The sequence below is a fragment of the Caloenas nicobarica genome, chromosome 1 (assembly GCF_036013445.1).
Source record: "Caloenas nicobarica isolate bCalNic1 chromosome 1, bCalNic1.hap1, whole genome shotgun sequence".
NCBI classification, from domain to species: domain Eukaryota; kingdom Metazoa; phylum Chordata; class Aves; order Columbiformes; family Columbidae; genus Caloenas; species Caloenas nicobarica.
The window spans coordinates 89,098,695-89,117,080 of record NC_088245.1 but is presented as its reverse complement, the minus strand read 5'-3'; the positions used below and the strand labels follow the sequence as shown (position 1 = coordinate 89,117,080).

Genomic DNA, 18,386 nt, shown 5'->3' with positions numbered 1-18,386 from the left:
GGCCATGTCAAGAGTTAAAAAGCACCGAAGGCTCTCTCAGTGTTAAAAATAAACATCTATGTGGGAAGCCTGTATATCCCTGAAGTGAGGGGTCCTAGCAAGATCCACCTAACTCTGAAAGCTCCATGTAAGCAGCTAGCAGTTTTCCTAAATCCTTTTCACAAAACACAGAAGGCGTCTCATCATCTCCTTATTTTGTTCTGAAGCCTCCACTGGGTCCCCCTGTAAATGTGATTTTTTTCCAACTGTTAAAAACCAATACACGTGGCCTACTTATCTTATTTGTCACAGTAGTATTGGAATAGCATACGTATATTAAAAAAAATCCCTAACTTCAATTCACATTAAAAAAAAAGAAGCACATAACTAATAAAATTTTGTTTCCTTTTTAAATATATCTTGTTTTCTCTGCTTCATTTCCTAGACACAAAAGGTCAGCTGTTCTAGAGAAGACATTTGAACAAATCAGGTGTATTTTTTATTTGTGCAGCATCAGTTTCTAGATCTCTTTGGTCAGGAAAAGCATCGAGCAGCCATCTCATCTCCCCCCTCCTCTCTTTTCCAGGCAATCTACGTGTCTGTCATTTTGCACCATCACTTATTCTTGTGCTATTTAGTGTGTGGACTTTTTGTTTGTTAGTCTGGTTTTGTGGGTTTTGTTTGTTTGTTGAGGGGTGTGTGTGCGCGCGTTTGTTTTTTTATTTCATCTTAAGGCCATATCCGGCTCATTTAATTACAGCACAATTTCAAATTTAACTGTAGTGGCTGAAAAGAAACAGTTGAAAACTTGAACTCCAAACACTTGAGCGTCAAACAGCAAGAGTTCTTTAATTACCTAATTTTTAAGTAATGCCTCAGAAATAATGAGATTTATCACTGATTTACAAACATGCAGAGCGATATTACCTCTAGCACACTTTGCTTTCAACAATGCGCGAGCTTGTTTTCCATTTCTGGGAAAGGTTGTTCATCAGCAATTTTGTAGCCCTAACATAGTGACTGTGCAGGGCACCACTGTTCAGAAATCTTCGAGTCCACTTTCATTATCTGCTGATTGACACACACCCACATTACTAATGGATTCTGGTTTTAAGAGCCTGATCTTTTGCTGTATAATCTGGGCAGGTTACAGAGTACCAAAACTCAATTAAATGTTAATTCCTCTCTGAAGGGGAAGCAGAATGAATAGTAATGAAAAGTGGAGTCATCGTATTCAGAACAGTTTTAATGGTTTTAGAGGGTTTCATTTCAGTTCAATGTTCAGGCCTTAAACACCAATAAAAATGAAAGAAACCATCAGATTGAAAGTCAGAGCAGAATGTAGCTTCCAGTTGCTATCTTTACTTATACTAGCTAATAAAAATATATAATGGATAACAATTATTTCAATTGTCAAGGGCTATATTTGCCCAGAATTCACCCTTCACTCAGCAAATATTTCCCTTTAACTATTTAAAGCATGCAAATTTTAAAACTAAGTATCTTAATTTTTATTTTGTAATTTAATTCTGCAGTGAACCCAATCAAAATATCTTGATAAACCTCTGAAGGCAAAAACAACTTGCAGCTTCATGTTCTTCTGCATAGCACATGAGAAACAAAAAAGATGTATATAAACCATAATGTAAGGCTCTGCAAAATCCATATTTCCCTGTACATGTTTTTAAGCTGTCTGTTTGCCAGTTTTCACAGTCTGTTTAGTAAAAGCAATTATTTGCTTAGTAAATACCATTTAAATCATATTTTAGTTAGCATATCCTTCCATAAAATGTTAACACTACTGGTAAAATGGCTCCTTTTCACAGATCAGGCTAATAAAATACTGTAAGTCATAAACACACATTAAAATGTGAAATTTCATTGCTCAGCCTATCTGGTACAATTTAAATCCTGTTCTAGTAAATTCCTTTTGGTTCCAATAAATGAAAAGAATATTCTCCAAATTGATACAAGTAAAAGATTTAAAAATTCTTTATGCATGAATTACCAGGAAGTAAATTTATTTAATTGACAGAAGTTCCTGTCATCTCCCAAATAATTTCAGATTCATATGGCATAACATATACAATACTGAGGAGTACAAAATAATTTTGTGCAGTGTGTCTGTTGACACAATTAAAGTTGCTCAACACTCCCTTTTACAGGCTGCTTTCGGCTCCTGACCTTTATATATTCAAGTTTAAATCCTGTATGCTATAATATTACTGGAGGGGAGAGAGAAAAAAAAGAGACTGGTTAAACTATTTGCAGAATGAGGTTTTATTTTAAAAAATCATTTTTATCCGTTAATAAAAAGCTCTGTGATTAAGTAATTAAGATATGCAATTCCCTCTGTGTTCAAGAGGAAGGAACTAAAAATTGGCAGCGCAGCCATACTTGTGTCAAAGACGTGCTTTTACAGAGCATGTTTATTTACATTAAGTATACCCACATTTGGCCATACTTGATAAATCTTGATTCACACATGCTTAGAAGAGATTTGCTGGCATTTGACAGTTTTGCACCGAGTATGCTCCTGCCTATAAGAGCTAATAAGAATTTTCCTGCAATGAGAAATTTCAGTGGCTGCCCATCATCACAGAAGCCTGAGTTCAAGCTGATCACAGCAGGGAGATAGTTTTTCCCATGTTCCCAAAGCTGTGTCTGCTATCAGCAAGACAGAGAAAGTGGAATTAGCTTAACTAGAACAGAAAATGGTTGGACAACACTAGAATTAAGGAACCAAGGTATCTCAATTCAGCCCCGTGGGAACATACATTACAATAATCTTTAATTAGTTGACCGCATATTTTTTCCTACTGAATCCTTGTCCCATTTAGTGAACATATTCAACATTTCTTTCCATCTGCTTCAATATGTCGTCCTGAATAATCCTAATTCTGGCATTTCCTAAATTTTAAGCATTTTATTTCCTACCTTTTAAAATACTTAAGTATAATGGTTTGTATTTAACAGATGTAATAAATTACATGTAGAAGCAGCAGAGTAAACAAAGCACTTTGTTCAGTGAATTCACTGGACAATATCCGCAACCACAATAAACACCACCATAAAAGAAAATAAATCACTAATTGGCACCTTGCTAGTAAGCATGGGAAAAAGGTCAAGAACTGAGTAGGTGATGGAGATTGAACCTTCACCCCCTTCTCGTGCTTCAGAAAGGTTCACCCAGAGTAAGGGTGAAATTCACAAGCAAAGATGCGCTGAAGTGCCTTTGAACTCTACTGAAAATCTATGTTCCAGAGAAAAAAAATGGGTAACAACCACCCTAGCTGAGCAGCTTACTTCAAAAAGCAAATTTGTTTGGCCAAAGTTGTACTATATGGTTCCCACCAAATAAAAGCAAAAGCAAATAAGTATTTAAGAGTTTTTGGACATCCGTAGCATTTTCTGGAAAACTGATTACCCAGTTTAAAGGCCTCCTCCTGAATTCAAAAGTCCTCGTACTTACTAGAACTGCTAGCATGTTAAAAACCACCAAAATCACAGCAGCAACAAACACCCTTGGTTTTTTAATAGGGCACAACAGGAAGCCACCAAACAAGGAAGCCACGGAAGTCATTTGTCTCACTTGCAGAAACAGTGCTAGATAAACACATACTAGGTAAATATTATTGTTTGCTAAACTACTGCCCTATTTTGAAACCAAATTCTCTCTTGCAAGTCAAGATTTATTAGAATTACATTGCTTACATAGAACCTGGAAACCTAAATATGCCTTTAGATCCTCACACACTGTAAAAGAAAAAAAAAAAAGTGCCTTTTAGCTGCACACACTCAAGCAGAAAAATTACAGCCTCACATTTTCAACGCTACAGTTAATGCTGTGTCAGCACCTCCATCAAACCTCGTTGTTCAGCAGTTTATAAAAAGTTCAGTCCGAGCTGAAACTTGGCACCCAGAGCTCCAGAAAGAAAAGTGCCGAGGAGGAAAAGCAAGAAACCCGCTGGGTCGGTGCTCAGTGGCGGGAGCCAAGGGTGGGGGGCAGCTCCGCCACACGTCGGGACGATTCACGTCCCCCGCCCGGGGTGAGCCTAGAGGTAGCGACACTGCCACAGCCAGGCCACGGGAGCCGCGAAGGCCGCATCGGGTTTGGTCCCCCCAACCTACCAGTCTCAAGGCCCGCCCGCCCCGCTGCGCCCCCTGCCCTGCCCCTCGGCCGCCTTCACCTCCTCGAGGTGGGCGGACACCAGCGCAGGCTCCCAGTTGTTGACCGGACCCCCCGCCGGGGCGGCGGTCCCGCTGGTCTTGGGCCGCTTCGGGCTCATGGCGGTGCGGGCGACGGGCAGGCCCCACGCGTCGCCATGGCGACCGGCTCCCGCGGGGCGACGCCTTCCGGCCGCGTCCTCAGCGCGCCAAGCCGCCGGGCGGTTCGTGTGGTACGTGCGGCGGGCCGGGGTCCCTCCGCCCGGGGGTGTGTGCCCGCCCGGGGGAAGCCTCTGCGCTCGGCGGGGCCGGCTGTGCGCGTCCCCCCCGCGCCCCTCCTGGGCTTTCTCGCCAAGCCGCTGCCGCAGGGCGCTAGCGGGGCGGCCGCTGGGTGGGCAGGAGCTTCCCGCCGCTTTGCATCGTGGTTTGCCACCCGGGCGGGCCGCCACCTGCGGCCGCCTCCGCCCAGCGCGCTGCCCAAAGGAGAGGCTGCGTGGGAAGCGTTCGGGCCGTGCACGGTCACACGGCCGCCCGAGTTCAGTCTTGCATCCCGAGGGGTCACCGAGTGACACGTCGCATCCCAAGGGCCGCCCGAAGCCAGCCCGCCGGCAGCCCTCGGCGTGCCCGGGAAGGAGGGAGCTCAGGCCGCGGGGCTGGAGCGTGACCGGAGCGCGGCCGCCTGCGGAGCAGCGAGGCGGGGGGGGGCACAGGTGCGGGCAGCCCGGCCGACATCACTCTCCAAATACTACCATATGTTACAGCGCTGGGACGAGGAGGGGAGAGGGAGGCACAGTTGGGAGAAAGCAGGAGAGCTGCCAAGATAAAGAATTCATTACAGAGGAGTCATGTAGTGATCTCACACTGGAGACGAGTGAAATATTCTGTGTGATTTAACATTTGGTGAAAATATCCCAAACCACATGCTGCCCTTCCCCCACCCCCTTATACGGACCAGGGTTGCTCAAGAGTCTCCAAATCTTTAATTTTGTCGGAGCCTTAAAGCCGTGCTGTGCAGCGCACTATTGCTTTAGTCAGAACTTCATTCTGAGATGATAGTAACCTAGTGTATGTGCTGAATAAAACACCTTTAATTACATGGTTTTAGTGAAGAAATAGGAATTTAGGTTCATTGGGGACGTAACAGGCAAGTTTAGTACCATCTTAGTTTGCAGAAGTGTACCTTCCCTGGCATTTCAGACAGTGATGTAGTTTTTAACATGGGAAGGCTGCACAGTAGATTTGCCAACATCCATAAACATTTTCCCCCACCCTGTTTCTTGGCTGGTATCCATTTTTCTCTTTTTGAGGTTTTCTTTTGTTGTCCAGAAAAAAAAAAAAAAAATCAGACTTCCATTGTTCTCAGAAACAGGCAGTGTGACATTCCCACCATACCCTTGTTCTTCATTAAAGTCTTGGATATGAAGCCTGTCCCTGCTGAGGAGCACTGAGAGAGTATGGGAAGGAGGAACAGGACAGGATCACCAGTTGATACAGCAGAACAGGACAGAGGTATGGAGCAAAATGCACAGATGATGTTGCCAGATATCCATCCCTGTGAACCACCCTTCTGATTTTTCATAGCTCAGTTTTCAGGGTTGGAGGTAAGCTTCAGGAGGACCAACGAGAAAGGGTTGTGTACCCAGGTTCTGATGGTATGGCTGGAAATATGGACTACCATGACATCTGTGGGAGATGACAGCTGCTTAGTTATGCCCACACCTGGGTCTGTATGCTCAGGGTCATGAGGAAGTTTGAAAAACAGCAAGACTGATGTCAGCCTACAAACAGCTCTGAAAACATGAACAATAGCTGTAAGAACCATGAACTGCCCTGTTGATAACTGTTGTGTGTTTGCCTGGATGCATAAGCACTATTTTAAGGAAATTGTTTTGTTTTGCTGCTTACTGTCTTAGTTAATGCATCTAGATAACTTGTTGTTGGATGCTGTAGCAAGTAGTGAGTCAAGCCCAAACAGGACAGCTGATCATTGGAGCTTATACCAGTTCATTTAAAATTAGTTTCACCACACTCCTGAACAAAGGAGAGAAAGTAATTATATTTATTCTGTATTACAAAATGCCCTAGTGTATAGTCCTAAAATAGGTTCTCCGGTAGTGAAATCAGCTAAAGATGTCTCCTGTTTGACTGCTTGTCCCTGTCCATTTGGTTGTGCTGCCAAAGATGCTTGTAGATGAAGCTGTAAACCAGATCACCGAAACCCTCTTGGTTAAATTCTCCAATAGACAAAAAAGACAAATCAAAAATTTTGTTAAACTACTGTCTTTGTTTCCTCCAAATAGTCTGTACTGCAAAAAGCTCAGTTGTCTCTGAGCCATCTGAAAACCTTCAGCTTCCTTCTGATAACTAAAAGATGAAGTTACTGCAATTTTAAAACTTGTATTAGCAAAACCAAGTGTGATTCAACTGGACTGATAAGTCCCAGTTGCCAGAATAGGCAAGTTAGGGCCCCAGAGAGACAATACAGAGTTTGGCTACCCTCTGCACAGAAAAGAAAAAAAAAAAAAAAAAAAAAAAAAAAAGGGTATGCACGGATGTAAGCCTAACATTTCTATGTAGTGAAATTTGGTCTACCATTAGTGCAAGAGTTAATGGGCATATCTGTGATGAATTTGTGTATGACAAGAATATTTATGGTGAGATTTTTCAGGGAGAGTGGCCACCTAAAAATCATTTATTTTCTGTCTTATTAGAAAATGTAGCATGTGAATAAATGAGCCAATGAGAGTGAAGTAACCAAAGCTGTGAATTTGCAATACACTTGCAACTCTGAATAAAACTCTGTGTCAATAGAAGGTGGCTTGCCTTTGCATGCATGCTTAACACTGTGGAGTAGCTAGACACAATGACATGTTCCTGTGCACACACTTAGAATAACAATATTAAAGGAATATTTAAAAATTAGGTATACTCTTTACCTACTTCAGGAAGAACAAACTTTGGTTGCCTTTTGTTTTAGGGTGACTTAAAGAACATTTGCACTTCCTTGTTCTCCAGTAAAGTGTGGGGAGTGGAAAGGCATTACTAGTTGTAGAAGTCATGTCTTCTCTACCTGATACTTCCGGAAAGACTACAGTTGACTAAAGAACTAGTAAAGGTTTTGTATCTTAAATAATTAAAGCCTGGTTGACTGAAAGAGCAATAAATTTTAATCGTGCTTGCTATTTTATTTTTAAGCTCTTATTTTAAATGCTTGACAAATATTTGGAAAAAATGATCTTTTCAGTAAGAACCATCAACTTCTTGCATTCAGTTGAGAAGTGAGCAAAGAGTCCTCTTTGCTAGAGTCCTTAAGAACACACTTAATTGCTTTATATTGCTTTCGTAAGATTTAAATGTTTCTTAAATGGGGAGGCTTCCTGAATTATGGCTTCAAAAAGCAGTTTCCATTTTAAAAACCTTCCAGAAGGTTGTCTAGAACAGCAAACATGGCCTTCAATACTGCTAAGGAAAACAGTCTTTCATATTCCTTATAATTCTAAAAGAAGTAGTATTAAAAAAAACCCCAACACACCACACACACCGAAACTTTTTTTTTTTTAAATTTTTTTTTCGAGTGCACCATTCAATCCTTTTTCCCCTCAAAAAAGAAGAAGGGGAAGAACATAAAACTCATTTTGCTTTCCTTTTTAGTTTCATAGCACTGCAGCATCTGGGCTGGGAACAGCTTTTTCTTGATGTTTGCAACCCCCCAGGACACAACCAGCTCACAAGTTACACAGATTTGGCAGCTATGGCTTCTGTTTCCACAGCCTCTCTGAACTTCCACATACCAAGCTGGATGTAGGAGGTCTTTCCCTACAGTTGCTGCTCTGGCCATCAAATGATTCCTTATAATTTATTTCTTGGTCTCTACATTTTTTTATATGATTTGCATAAAGCTCCCATATGGACTGCACTGGCCTCATGGATGCAGACCAAATATCTGTCCTGGCTTTAGGATTTAGAAAGCTTGTTTCTACATCAGTAAATTATAAGTGCATGTGCCCTGAAAGGGACAAAGATTAAGCTGAATGTAAATATATTAATGCATTCCTCTTCTGAATGTGGCATGGTGTGCTAATACTTTTTCTAGTGCCAAAGGTCAATAATTTCTTAATTAAAGTGAGTTCTAATTATAATGAAACAACAAAATAAAATAAACTCTCCTCCTCAGATTGTAACAGGTCTTCCTAATAATATAAGGGTTGCTAGATGCTTGCTGAACTGTGAAAACATGCAGGGATGGTTAGAGAGAAAGGGAACAGCTAAATTCTAAAAGCAATATAATTCAGTCAAGTCCATCCGCCATATGGCAAGATCTGCCCTCTGATGCTTGGCCCCTATATGCACAAATCGATAGATCTAACCTACTTAAGCCTGTCCATCTAATAAAGTGGCCTAAATCAAAATAAGTTGTACATATTCCCTTCTCCCTCTGGCTCTAGCATTTAGTGTTGGCCTGGCCAGTCATGGTTTTTTCTTCTCTCTAATATTTCACGTCAAGCTGAGCTACAGACATATGTAGCCTCTATTGTTTATCACAGGCATAGTATTCAGAACAGATCAAACTTCCTTTATACATACAAAAAAGTTCACATTTTAGAGACTCCACCAACTTTATTTTACTGGGAGGAAAAAAAAAAACCAAAACACGACAACAACAACAAAACATCAAAAACAAACAAGACACCACCACCACACAAAACCAAAACCAACCAAACAAAAAACCCCACAAACTTACAAGGCCCTACATTTAATTTCAGAAAATGTGCTTCCGTAGTCTGCTCTCTCCCACGTGCATACATGTGCAAGAAGAATGCTTTTTCCTCTCTATAGCCAATGGTATAAGGATTCCTGGCACAGCTCAAAATGAAATCCATTATCATCTGTCAGTAAAATGACTTCCAAATTCCAGCTGGATGCTCCGCAACAGTCTCTTTAAAGAAAGACTCCCTCTGCATTTGGTATTGTAGTTCTACTCTCTCTAAGTAACTGAATTTTGGAAGCAGTTCAGTGCTGCCAGTCAGAAAAAAGTCAAATTTCAGATATCTCAGGCTTTATTCCTGCCCCTTTCCAAAACAAATCACAAGGTTTTATTCTCCCTAAAGGAATAAATCCAAAGAAAACATTTTCCCACCTTTGCAGAAGGCCAAACTCTCCACACCCACCCCATTCTCCTGCACTTTCAAATGCTGTATCATTGCCTGCTTTCTTCTGGCAAAAAAAGTTTCCCTAAGGTTAGAGTGTCCTGCATGGAGATCTGCTCCCGCAGCACTCCTCACTCCTACCACCAGCAAGGAAGAGAGTCTTACACAGTAGTGCTGAGCACTAACTGCTAACCTTTCTCAACAGCCAAACAAAGCAAAGTCTAAATAAGTGGAATTTGAATCATTATACCATTACTGGTGCAAAAATAAAATTGCTTCTAATCCCTTAAAAAACAAACATTAACACCATGGAGGGTAAACAGACCTGAGATGTATACCGGAGTTTGCACTGAAAAATATTGATAATAAGTGGTGAAAAGACATGGTGGATTTGTTTATTATTTCAAGGAGAAGAGATTGTTCATAAAAATACATGCAATCTGAACTGAAATTGGAGCAATTAAATGGCTAGAACTATAAATCTTTGGCCTTGGTATCCTAATTCTGTGAACTCATACTTGGATGTTTTTTAACTGAATTTTCTGGACGTAATGTCTAATCACAGAATAACTAAATTGCAACAATACATACTATTTTGAAACTGTGGCTTCAACTTTAATACTCCCTCCTTTCTTTCCAATCTATTTTGCTGAGCACATAGACCTCTAAGTAGATCTAGTTCAATTAGTAGGTTTTGGAAAGAAGTACATGGAGTAATGATTATTTCCAGCCCTGTTTTGGCACCTGTTTCTCTCAGTCATACTTGTACCTAAAAGCTGCTTTATAGAACAGAACAGCCGCAATTAAACTTCCCAGTCCTAGAAGTGTATCTCAAAACATTGTCATGCCTTTCTTTATCATCCACTAAATCCTTTACCCTTCCATAAATCTGAAGTCTAACTAACAGTCTCCTTACCTCAGATCAGAACATCATCTTATATTTTTCCTTTCCCACTGCACCATTCCTACCTCACAAGCTTTTCTCATTCTGCATCTCCAAAACTCAAGCTGGATCCCAATCCGCTGAAATACTTCCTGCTGGCCAGCACATAACCCTGCCTGTGCCAGCAGACTGTGGCACCATAAAGCCTCAAAGCCAGCATCTCCCAGCAGTGGCAGGAACAGATCTCTCACATTTGAAGGACCAGCACCTCTCTCCTGCCTGTCGTTGCTGCTAGATGCAGCTGGTCCATGTGATCTGTGATCCACCTGCCAAGCCCCACAGCCAGTGAACTCTTGGCATGGACCTCCAAGGAAAGTATTTATGCAGATGTGGTCCTCTCCTTCATCAGCTCTGCTGGAGTGCCTCCTCCCTCGCACTTCATCGAGGACCTCAACACAACCATTTCCCAGATGACATATGAATTAAAAGAATATGGGAAGGCTGGGTACTGCGGTAGTTAATGAGTTTGGGTTCACAACCTGTAAGTTGGCCAGTCGTCCTATAGAACCTCAAATAATTTGACAATTTACTTATTCCTGAGGTCACTGGGATCTAGGCATGACCTTATATAGTGCCTCTGCAAGTGCTGTAGGGTCAGCTATTATGAGGATAAGCACAGTGAAAACCAGGTGATGGGGATGAGTGGATTGTGAGCAGTGTCTGCCTGCCAGGGCCTCATCTTGCAACCTCATACTGAGATAAGCAAGAGATAGAAAGTGTTATGAAATGTGGCTTACCTTTGTGGAATTATCTATAATAGAGAATTATTCTTCAACTTCTTTGGATGGACTCTGCACAGTTATGCAAAATAACCACAAAAAAGGCAGTTTCCTGCCCCCTAAAGTCTGCATATGTATCCTCTGTGCAAGATCTTAGTGAGTCATAGCAATATGGAAAGTTGAAAGAATTCATACTGTCTTTGTTTCTGCTAATGACAGCAAAAACAAGGCTCTGTCAGACTTTCTTAAATTAGCCATTTGAAGGAGAGCAGATTTAATTTAAAATTATCAGAAAAACAATTATATTTATAAAGAGCAATTAACATAATTTTAGAAAGGTAAACAATATTTCATCCCTATCAGATGCTAACATATGTTTAATGTAAAAGCTCCACTTCTGACAGGTGTTGTATAATAAATAACGGTTGCAGAGAACAACTGATAACACCTTATCAACAATACAATACAGCTCTGGGGAAGTGATTGAGTCACCACCCCTGGAGGTGTTTAAAAGATGCATGGATGAGGTTCTTATGGACATGGTTTAGAGATGGATTTGGCAGTGCTAGGGTTAATGGTTGGACTCTAAGACTTTAAAGGTCTTTTCCAACCTAAACGATTCTATGGTTCTGCTATGACCGCCCATTCATATGGGTTCAGTAAGCTTTAAGCAAATAAAATGCAGCGTTTGTGTTATATCATTACACTGGTCAAGTTTAAAAGGATTTCTAATTAGCACTTTTCTTGGTTAACAAACTGTATTAGCACTAATTCTCATCAGCCAAATTCCTTAATTTACATTAACATCAGTCAGAATGAAAAAATGGGCCTTTTTCCATCTCTCTCCATGTCATTACTTCAGACAAAGCAAAACACTGTGGAAAGGCTGCAAGATGCTGCAGGCCGTCAATGGAAAAGGTACACTAGTTAGCTAAAATCTGGCCATGCTCCCAATATATTGACTTGCCTGTGCCAATGTTTTCAGAGCATACCATCTGTAATGCTTATTTTTTATCTAGTGATTTTTAAGAGAGGTACTAGTTAGCACTTGAGAATGATGTGGAGAGATTTGATGTAAGCAGCTGATCTTAGCAGTTAGGCCCAATATACCGCTTGTGGTGTCTAAACCCTAATTCTCTTCTATGTGGATGTATTCTGAGTACACAAATATCATGAAGTCATTGTGACTTTCTGTCATCATGTATGACAAAGTAAGACTGTGAGCAAAATGAAAGAAAGTAGAATTTCTTAGCTTTCTTTAAAGTGTATGTTAAATGCCAGCAGAAAGCTTTTTTTGGTGAACAAACTCCATTTGCCTGGAAATATCTTAGCTTTTTTTCATCATCCCCCAAAATCCTATGATGACTAAGCAATAACAATTTAAAGAAAGCACTGATGAATTAGATATTTTTACTGCAAACTCCTGTCAGTAAACCTTGAGTGCCATTACTACCAGTGTGGATCAATGAAGTGCAATGTGTCTGGTTTCTTCTTATACAGAAGTACGACATTTGTAAGATTTATTTGAACTCTTTTTTTTTGGGGGGAGTGGATTTTGCAACATCATCTATTGCTTTCCAGGACAGAAAATTAATGAATCGAAATGGAAAGGCCGTCTTCTGATCTAATGATGTTTAGACAACACTAGAAAGACAGAGCTATGCCACCAAGAAGTGTGAGAGTTTGGGTGTAATAAAAGGCTACTCTGAAACTGAATCACTCTTAGGGTAGTTTTCATTTCAGAGGTGATGGAATTTTATTTCAGAAATCATAGCCTTTGCACAAAAGGTTCCATCAGCACCTTATGTTCCTTTTTAGAGCTTAGTACTTGAGATTCCAAGATGGTGCAAATATATCGCTGTTATTTAGGGGCAGTAAGCTAGCTGTGGGAAAAGCTGTTCAGTTCTGAAGCAAGGAAAATATTGACTACTAAAGCTCAACACTTACCTCATTCAGACCTTGCCATCAGAGTTGGAGTAATTCTAAATGCTTTGAACAACAGGCTGAGGCCCAGATCTGTAGGCAGTTTGCTCCCCAGGTACCTTGAATGATCTGAGCTTACGTGTCTGGCTCACACACCTTTGGCCACACATCCTGGATCACTGGAGGTATACTCACATCCAATTAGAGGGCTGTCTAACAGGGCGAAACAGGGCAGACTGAGCTGGCTTACCCTTCTTTTCTGCCCAGAATGAGTGGATTAGCAACACATAATAGATACGATTGGCAGCACTTCCCATCCATTGGTTCTAATATTATAGATTTTAATGAAACATTAGTCCATTGATCCACTACACATACTAGGATGCTGTTCAAACCAGAGACTCAAAGACCTTTACTGTCAAGCACAGTGGAGTTCCCTGTAGAAAGCACTGTCCTTTTTGCCTTTCAGAAATATGGCAAAATGATGGAAAGCTTCAGAGTGCCGTAAACCAGATTCTTTGCCTGAGTGTTCAAAAGAAAGGACTATTGATGATGCAGCTTGGCCTTTGAGAGACATTCCTCAAGGCTGCATTTATGCCATCTTCGATTATTCCATCAACTAGCCAGGAACAGTGTGGTTTTTCCAAAAGAATGGCTACATTCCTGTTCCTGATTTTATCTACGGAGGGGATGTGAAGGCATGGAGAGAACAAGGGAAGGACAAAGCTCAAAACGGGAACCCTGGGGCACACTGCGTGGCTCCTGCTACACACAAACAAGTGGTCTGTGCAGCTGGAAGTGTGGGAAAGCACTGAAAGGCAGGCATTTGAAGCTGGGAGAAAATAAGTCCATTTCTGTCCATGCAAATACACTGCTGGTGGAGCATGATACTGGTGGGGCATGGTAATATTATCATTAGGGACTGTGCTGTGTGTACTGAGATACCTTGATCTGCCTTAACGCATTTGTTTTCCTATCCTCCCATGCTGGGTTCTAGACCTCTACTTACATATTTGGAATTTAAAGAATTGTTGAAGAGGGGAAACACAAGAGACTTTCATCCATTTATTTTCCTGAAGTCAGTGGGGAAATAGAATGGTTTAATCAAGTTTTGAAAGGCTGCTGACCTAGACGGGAAACCTTGGAAACCATTTGCATTAGACTTTTTAAAAGAACAGCTTATCAATCTCATAGAGATCAAGCTGGGGATGTCTTTCTCAGCTGATTTATGATATATTTATAAGGATTTGATGACGTGTGCTTTAAAAATCCTGTGAGGTCTTTTTTTTTTCTTTTTTTCCCAAAGAACATGGCATACTTCTGTACAGTAGTAAGTTTAAAACATAATTTGAAGAAAGATAGTCGTAATGTTAAACATCCATATTTTCAGTGTGGTTCTGTATGCATTTCTAAAGCTGGAGCTGCAAAACTCAAGCTAGATTCTTGACAGCAGTTTTTTTTACACTGTGAAAGAGCAAGACTGTTCTCCTCCAAGCTAATAAATGCTAAGTACTTTATGAGAACAAAAGTACAAGCGTAGAAATGCAAACATCAGTGTTGGAGACCACAGCCTTTCCTAGGTACAATAAGGCTCCTTCATGGAAGAGAATATATGTGTTGCAGAGTTATCTCCTTTGCTATCCTTCCAAATGCATTTCAGATGAAGGCTACCCACCTGGACTACAAACAGTGGGATGAGAGTGTACATGCTGAACCATGAAACTTCAGTGTTTTCCATGTGATCATTTGGTTGTTTCAAACTTACACATACAACCTAGAGCTCTTGAGAACATTCATAGTTATGACAATATTCTGCAAAATCTTCTGAAAGGCAGGCTTGTTACCCGAGATGGAGCTTCTGGCATCTATCTTGATTATTGGCTAGGTGGCAGTAGAGGTTATGTATATACTAATACACATGTGCACTATTTACTACACCAGTTTGAAATTCAGCTCACTGTACCGGTGAAAAAATTCCCATTATCAGAAATCTTCACATCCCTGTGCTGCAGCTGCTGTGTGCTCTCTTACATCCAGCAAAAAGCAATTTTCATAAGGACGGCTCACTATTTATCTGCATGCTTCTTTCACATTTGTGGAATGCAAAACCAAACACCGTTTGCTTGGCCCTTTTCAAGAATAAAGATCTAATTAACATTATACAAACCAACCAGACACCTATTGCTCCGGGACAGCGGAACCCTGTTTTCTCTCACCTCCCCAGCAGACTCCCAATGTACATATTTCCAGTGGCCACTCTGCTCACTTTCTGCGACAGTGGGTTTGGGCAGGATATGGGCTGCGGTTTGCTGGCATAGTGATGTGGGCTCGTGGCGTGATAATTAATTCTTTACAGGGTGGCGCCAGCCAGCATGCAATAATGCTGGGAACAAAAGTAATTGTGCCAGCACCAGGGTTCTTATGTTCACTCAGGGAATGTCATCCAAGATGGTGGTTTAACTCTCCTAGCAGAAGAAGGCCTCCTGTCAGTGTGGGCGTCTCTGTCTGGACAGTCACACTTGGCAAAGCAGCTGTAATTGGGAGGAGAACTGCAGTGTAGACAGGGGAGTGTGTAGAGGAAGCTCTGGCAGCTGGTCCCTGTGGTTCCCAGGAATGCCAAGGAAACCAGTGATTTGGAGGCCACATGAAGGATACCATGGCAGGACCACTGGAGAGTGAGGCTGTACACCCACTGCAACGCAGCACCAGTCTCCAGCCCATCAGATACTAACAGAGAAAGGGTAACACAGCCCAGCCTGGGAAAAAACATCTTCTGGAGAAACAGGCAGCTGCTGATCCCACCATTGACTCAGAGACCACCAGGATGATTTGGTTTTGGACCTCTAAACAGGAACTGATGCAACTTGACAAAAATACGCAACTCCTGCCTCCTTCAGAGAAGGAACCTGCCCTGCAGTGCTCTCTTCTCAGTGACCTTGGCCTCATTCCATAGCTGCATGGGAAGATCAGTTTCTTGGGTCCTCAGGAAATGGACACACTGATGTTTAGACTTGAATCTGAGAAACCTGAGGCCCAGAGGAGCTGATGTACATCCTCCAGCTCCTCTTCTTCAGCCCGGTGTTTGCAGCGCCCTGTGGAGCCCTCTGCCATAGCCCTCTCTGCGGCTGCAGCTGCCTTCATCCCTGCTGCTTTGCCTTACCACCTGTTGGTAGATGCCCTCTCACGCGCAGCCTTGAGCCTGGGGAGATTAGGCCCATTCATATCTGAAATGACTAAAGAGGGGCGTGAAATGTTAAAATGGCTCAACCCCCTTCATGCTGCTCCCCCACAGACCCCCATCCTCCCCCTGAACAGCTGCCCCCCTCATCCCTGAAGCCTCTTGGAGCAGCTGCTGTCCGTCTGGTTGCCCTGGCCTCCTTGTCAGCTGTTTGATGTCACCTATCAATCTTACATCTTTCCTGCAAATCTCTGATGATCGAGTTTCACATTTCCAGGACTCCATCCATAAAGCCCCTTTCACTGGTATAATTAGTAATTAGAGGAAATATGTTAGCAAACTCCTCTTGGCATAAACAGACACTCAATCCCCATCTGTCAGTTCAGGAAATTCGCATTAGGATGAAGGCCCAATACAGATTTTTCTATCTGAGGCGAGTGACCGCACACACTCTGTGCTACCTAATTAAGCAGGCCACATGACAATGAGCAAGAGCTATTCATAAGTGATGACTTTGATTATAAACAATTTTCAGTGTTTTGAAAGTCATTGTGTCTTTCCCGCTAGGAGTCCCCGTGGGCTTTAAATGAAATGGGCTCTCTCACCTATGCTCTGCAAACCTTGGTAAGGAGACAGCCCATCGTTCATGACTAGTGTTCAAGTCCATGGTCTTTCACGGAGCTATGCTGCTGAGATGACTTCATTCAGTAGAGTCATCCTATCATTCAAGAACAACAGGTGAGGCAGACTGAGGACTGGACCTCTTCTGTTCAGCATATGAATGCCTGATGATACACAGTGAGTGAAGCTGAAGACAGGCTGGTTCAGACTAGAAACAAGGCCCCACATATTTAATGTAGAATGCAGCTAATGGTTGGGGTCATTTAGCAAGCGTTGTGATGAGCGCCTTTGTCTGGAAAGCTTCCAGGAAAGATTGGATGTTTTGTCCTCCTGTAGGAGATGCTATAGCTCAAATATAAGCTAATTCTGAAAGTTCTGTACCTTGTGTTATGCAGGAAGCTGGAGCAGATGATCACAATGTCTTCTTCTGGCTTTATCATCTGTAATGGAGGCAAATGATGCCAGCCAGATCCTGCTTAATCCATAACTTCGGCTACATGCATTGTTGTTTCCTACAGCATAACCTCTGGTCCTGTTTAGCCGTTTTTAAGGACTGTTTTTTCCCCTTCTGCAGGGTAGAAGATTCATATATGACTGAGGATCAAGCCTCTGGTCCTTCCATAATTAGCTGAGGGAAAACCAGAGTTTGTACAGCTGGGCAAAAGCTCAGCAGTGGTTAAGCTCAGATAGCCTTTTCTGGGGTTTCTGTTTCATGTATAGGTTTTGGTGCAACCAAAACAAGGATAAACAAGCCAAGTCTGTAGCTGTGTTCCATGCCTGAATTGGGCAGCCTATAAATACGAAACAGCAGCACTGCAACCAAGGCAGTTCTTATGTGGCCAAAGTTTCATGTTGCTCTGTAATCCAGTCCTGCCTGGTCTCTCCAAAAGGAAAGCAGTATCTTCCTATGTTTCTGAAGTAAATTAGACATAACAGCATGGGGTTTTTTTCATGTATGGGCAGAGAAGGTGGGCTTGCTTGAGACATACTCAGATAAGGAGCCTTTAGTAAGTGGGAATTGGAAAATATGATCCAACTTTTCAAGCAGTATTTAACATTAAAGTCCCCTGGCCACTATATAGCTTAAAGGGACCTACCTCTAGGAGCTTGAGAGGGACAGGGTGAACCACAGCTGTGGAGTGGAAAACGAGTAATTTCTAGAGAAAGAGAGAACCTCAAAAGCTGTATGAGATGTTTCTGGTCATAGGCATTTTCTCTGCAGGACGTGTAGCTGGAGAAGGGCTCAGACAATTATATTTTTGTTGGAACCATTTCCAGATGTGCTGAAGACTGTGTCTCAGGATACTAAAAGTCCAACTGGACATTGAGTTCACTTTTAGGTAAAAACCAGAAACTAATACAACATCACAGGAGAAATTGTAAGAAAAACAGAGTTAAATACTTACAGTAGCATAACCTCATACTTTGGACATGATGCATGCCTTACAATGCTGACCTTATTTTAAACAACTTAGAAGTCTTTGACCTTAACAGTTTAATAGTATTCTCTTAAAATATTTTTCTGAGTTTATGTTCCTAGGCCTCAAAGAGGAAAGGTGAACTTGAGGAAATATAAACCAGTTATGTAGGATCACAGTGACATCCTTAACTCCACAACTGATAATGTAAGATCACTTTCATCGGCCCCTGTCACTTGAGCTAACTGGAATAACTGGTAACAGCAGAGATTTGCTATTTGGTAGGTGAAT

The 18,386-nt window shown here is 41.8% G+C and overlaps 1 protein-coding gene across 5 annotated transcripts in view; it reads right to left on the bottom strand.

The window, feature by feature from the left end:
- SPAG17 (sperm associated antigen 17) overlaps window positions 1-4,414 on the bottom strand; it is a 112,226-nt gene extending 107,812 nt beyond the window's left edge. For all 5 annotated transcript variants that reach the window (XR_010606106.1, XM_065633577.1, XM_065633586.1 and 2 more), the window contains exon 1: window positions 4,170-4,414. Coding sequence is in view for 4 of the 5 variants with exons in the window: in XM_065633577.1 (XP_065489649.1) it covers window positions 4,170-4,268 (99 nt within the window). In the remaining variant the exon portion in view is untranslated. The remainder of the gene's footprint in view (window positions 1-4,169) is intronic.
- Between the last annotated feature and the right edge of the window lie 13,972 nt (window positions 4,415-18,386).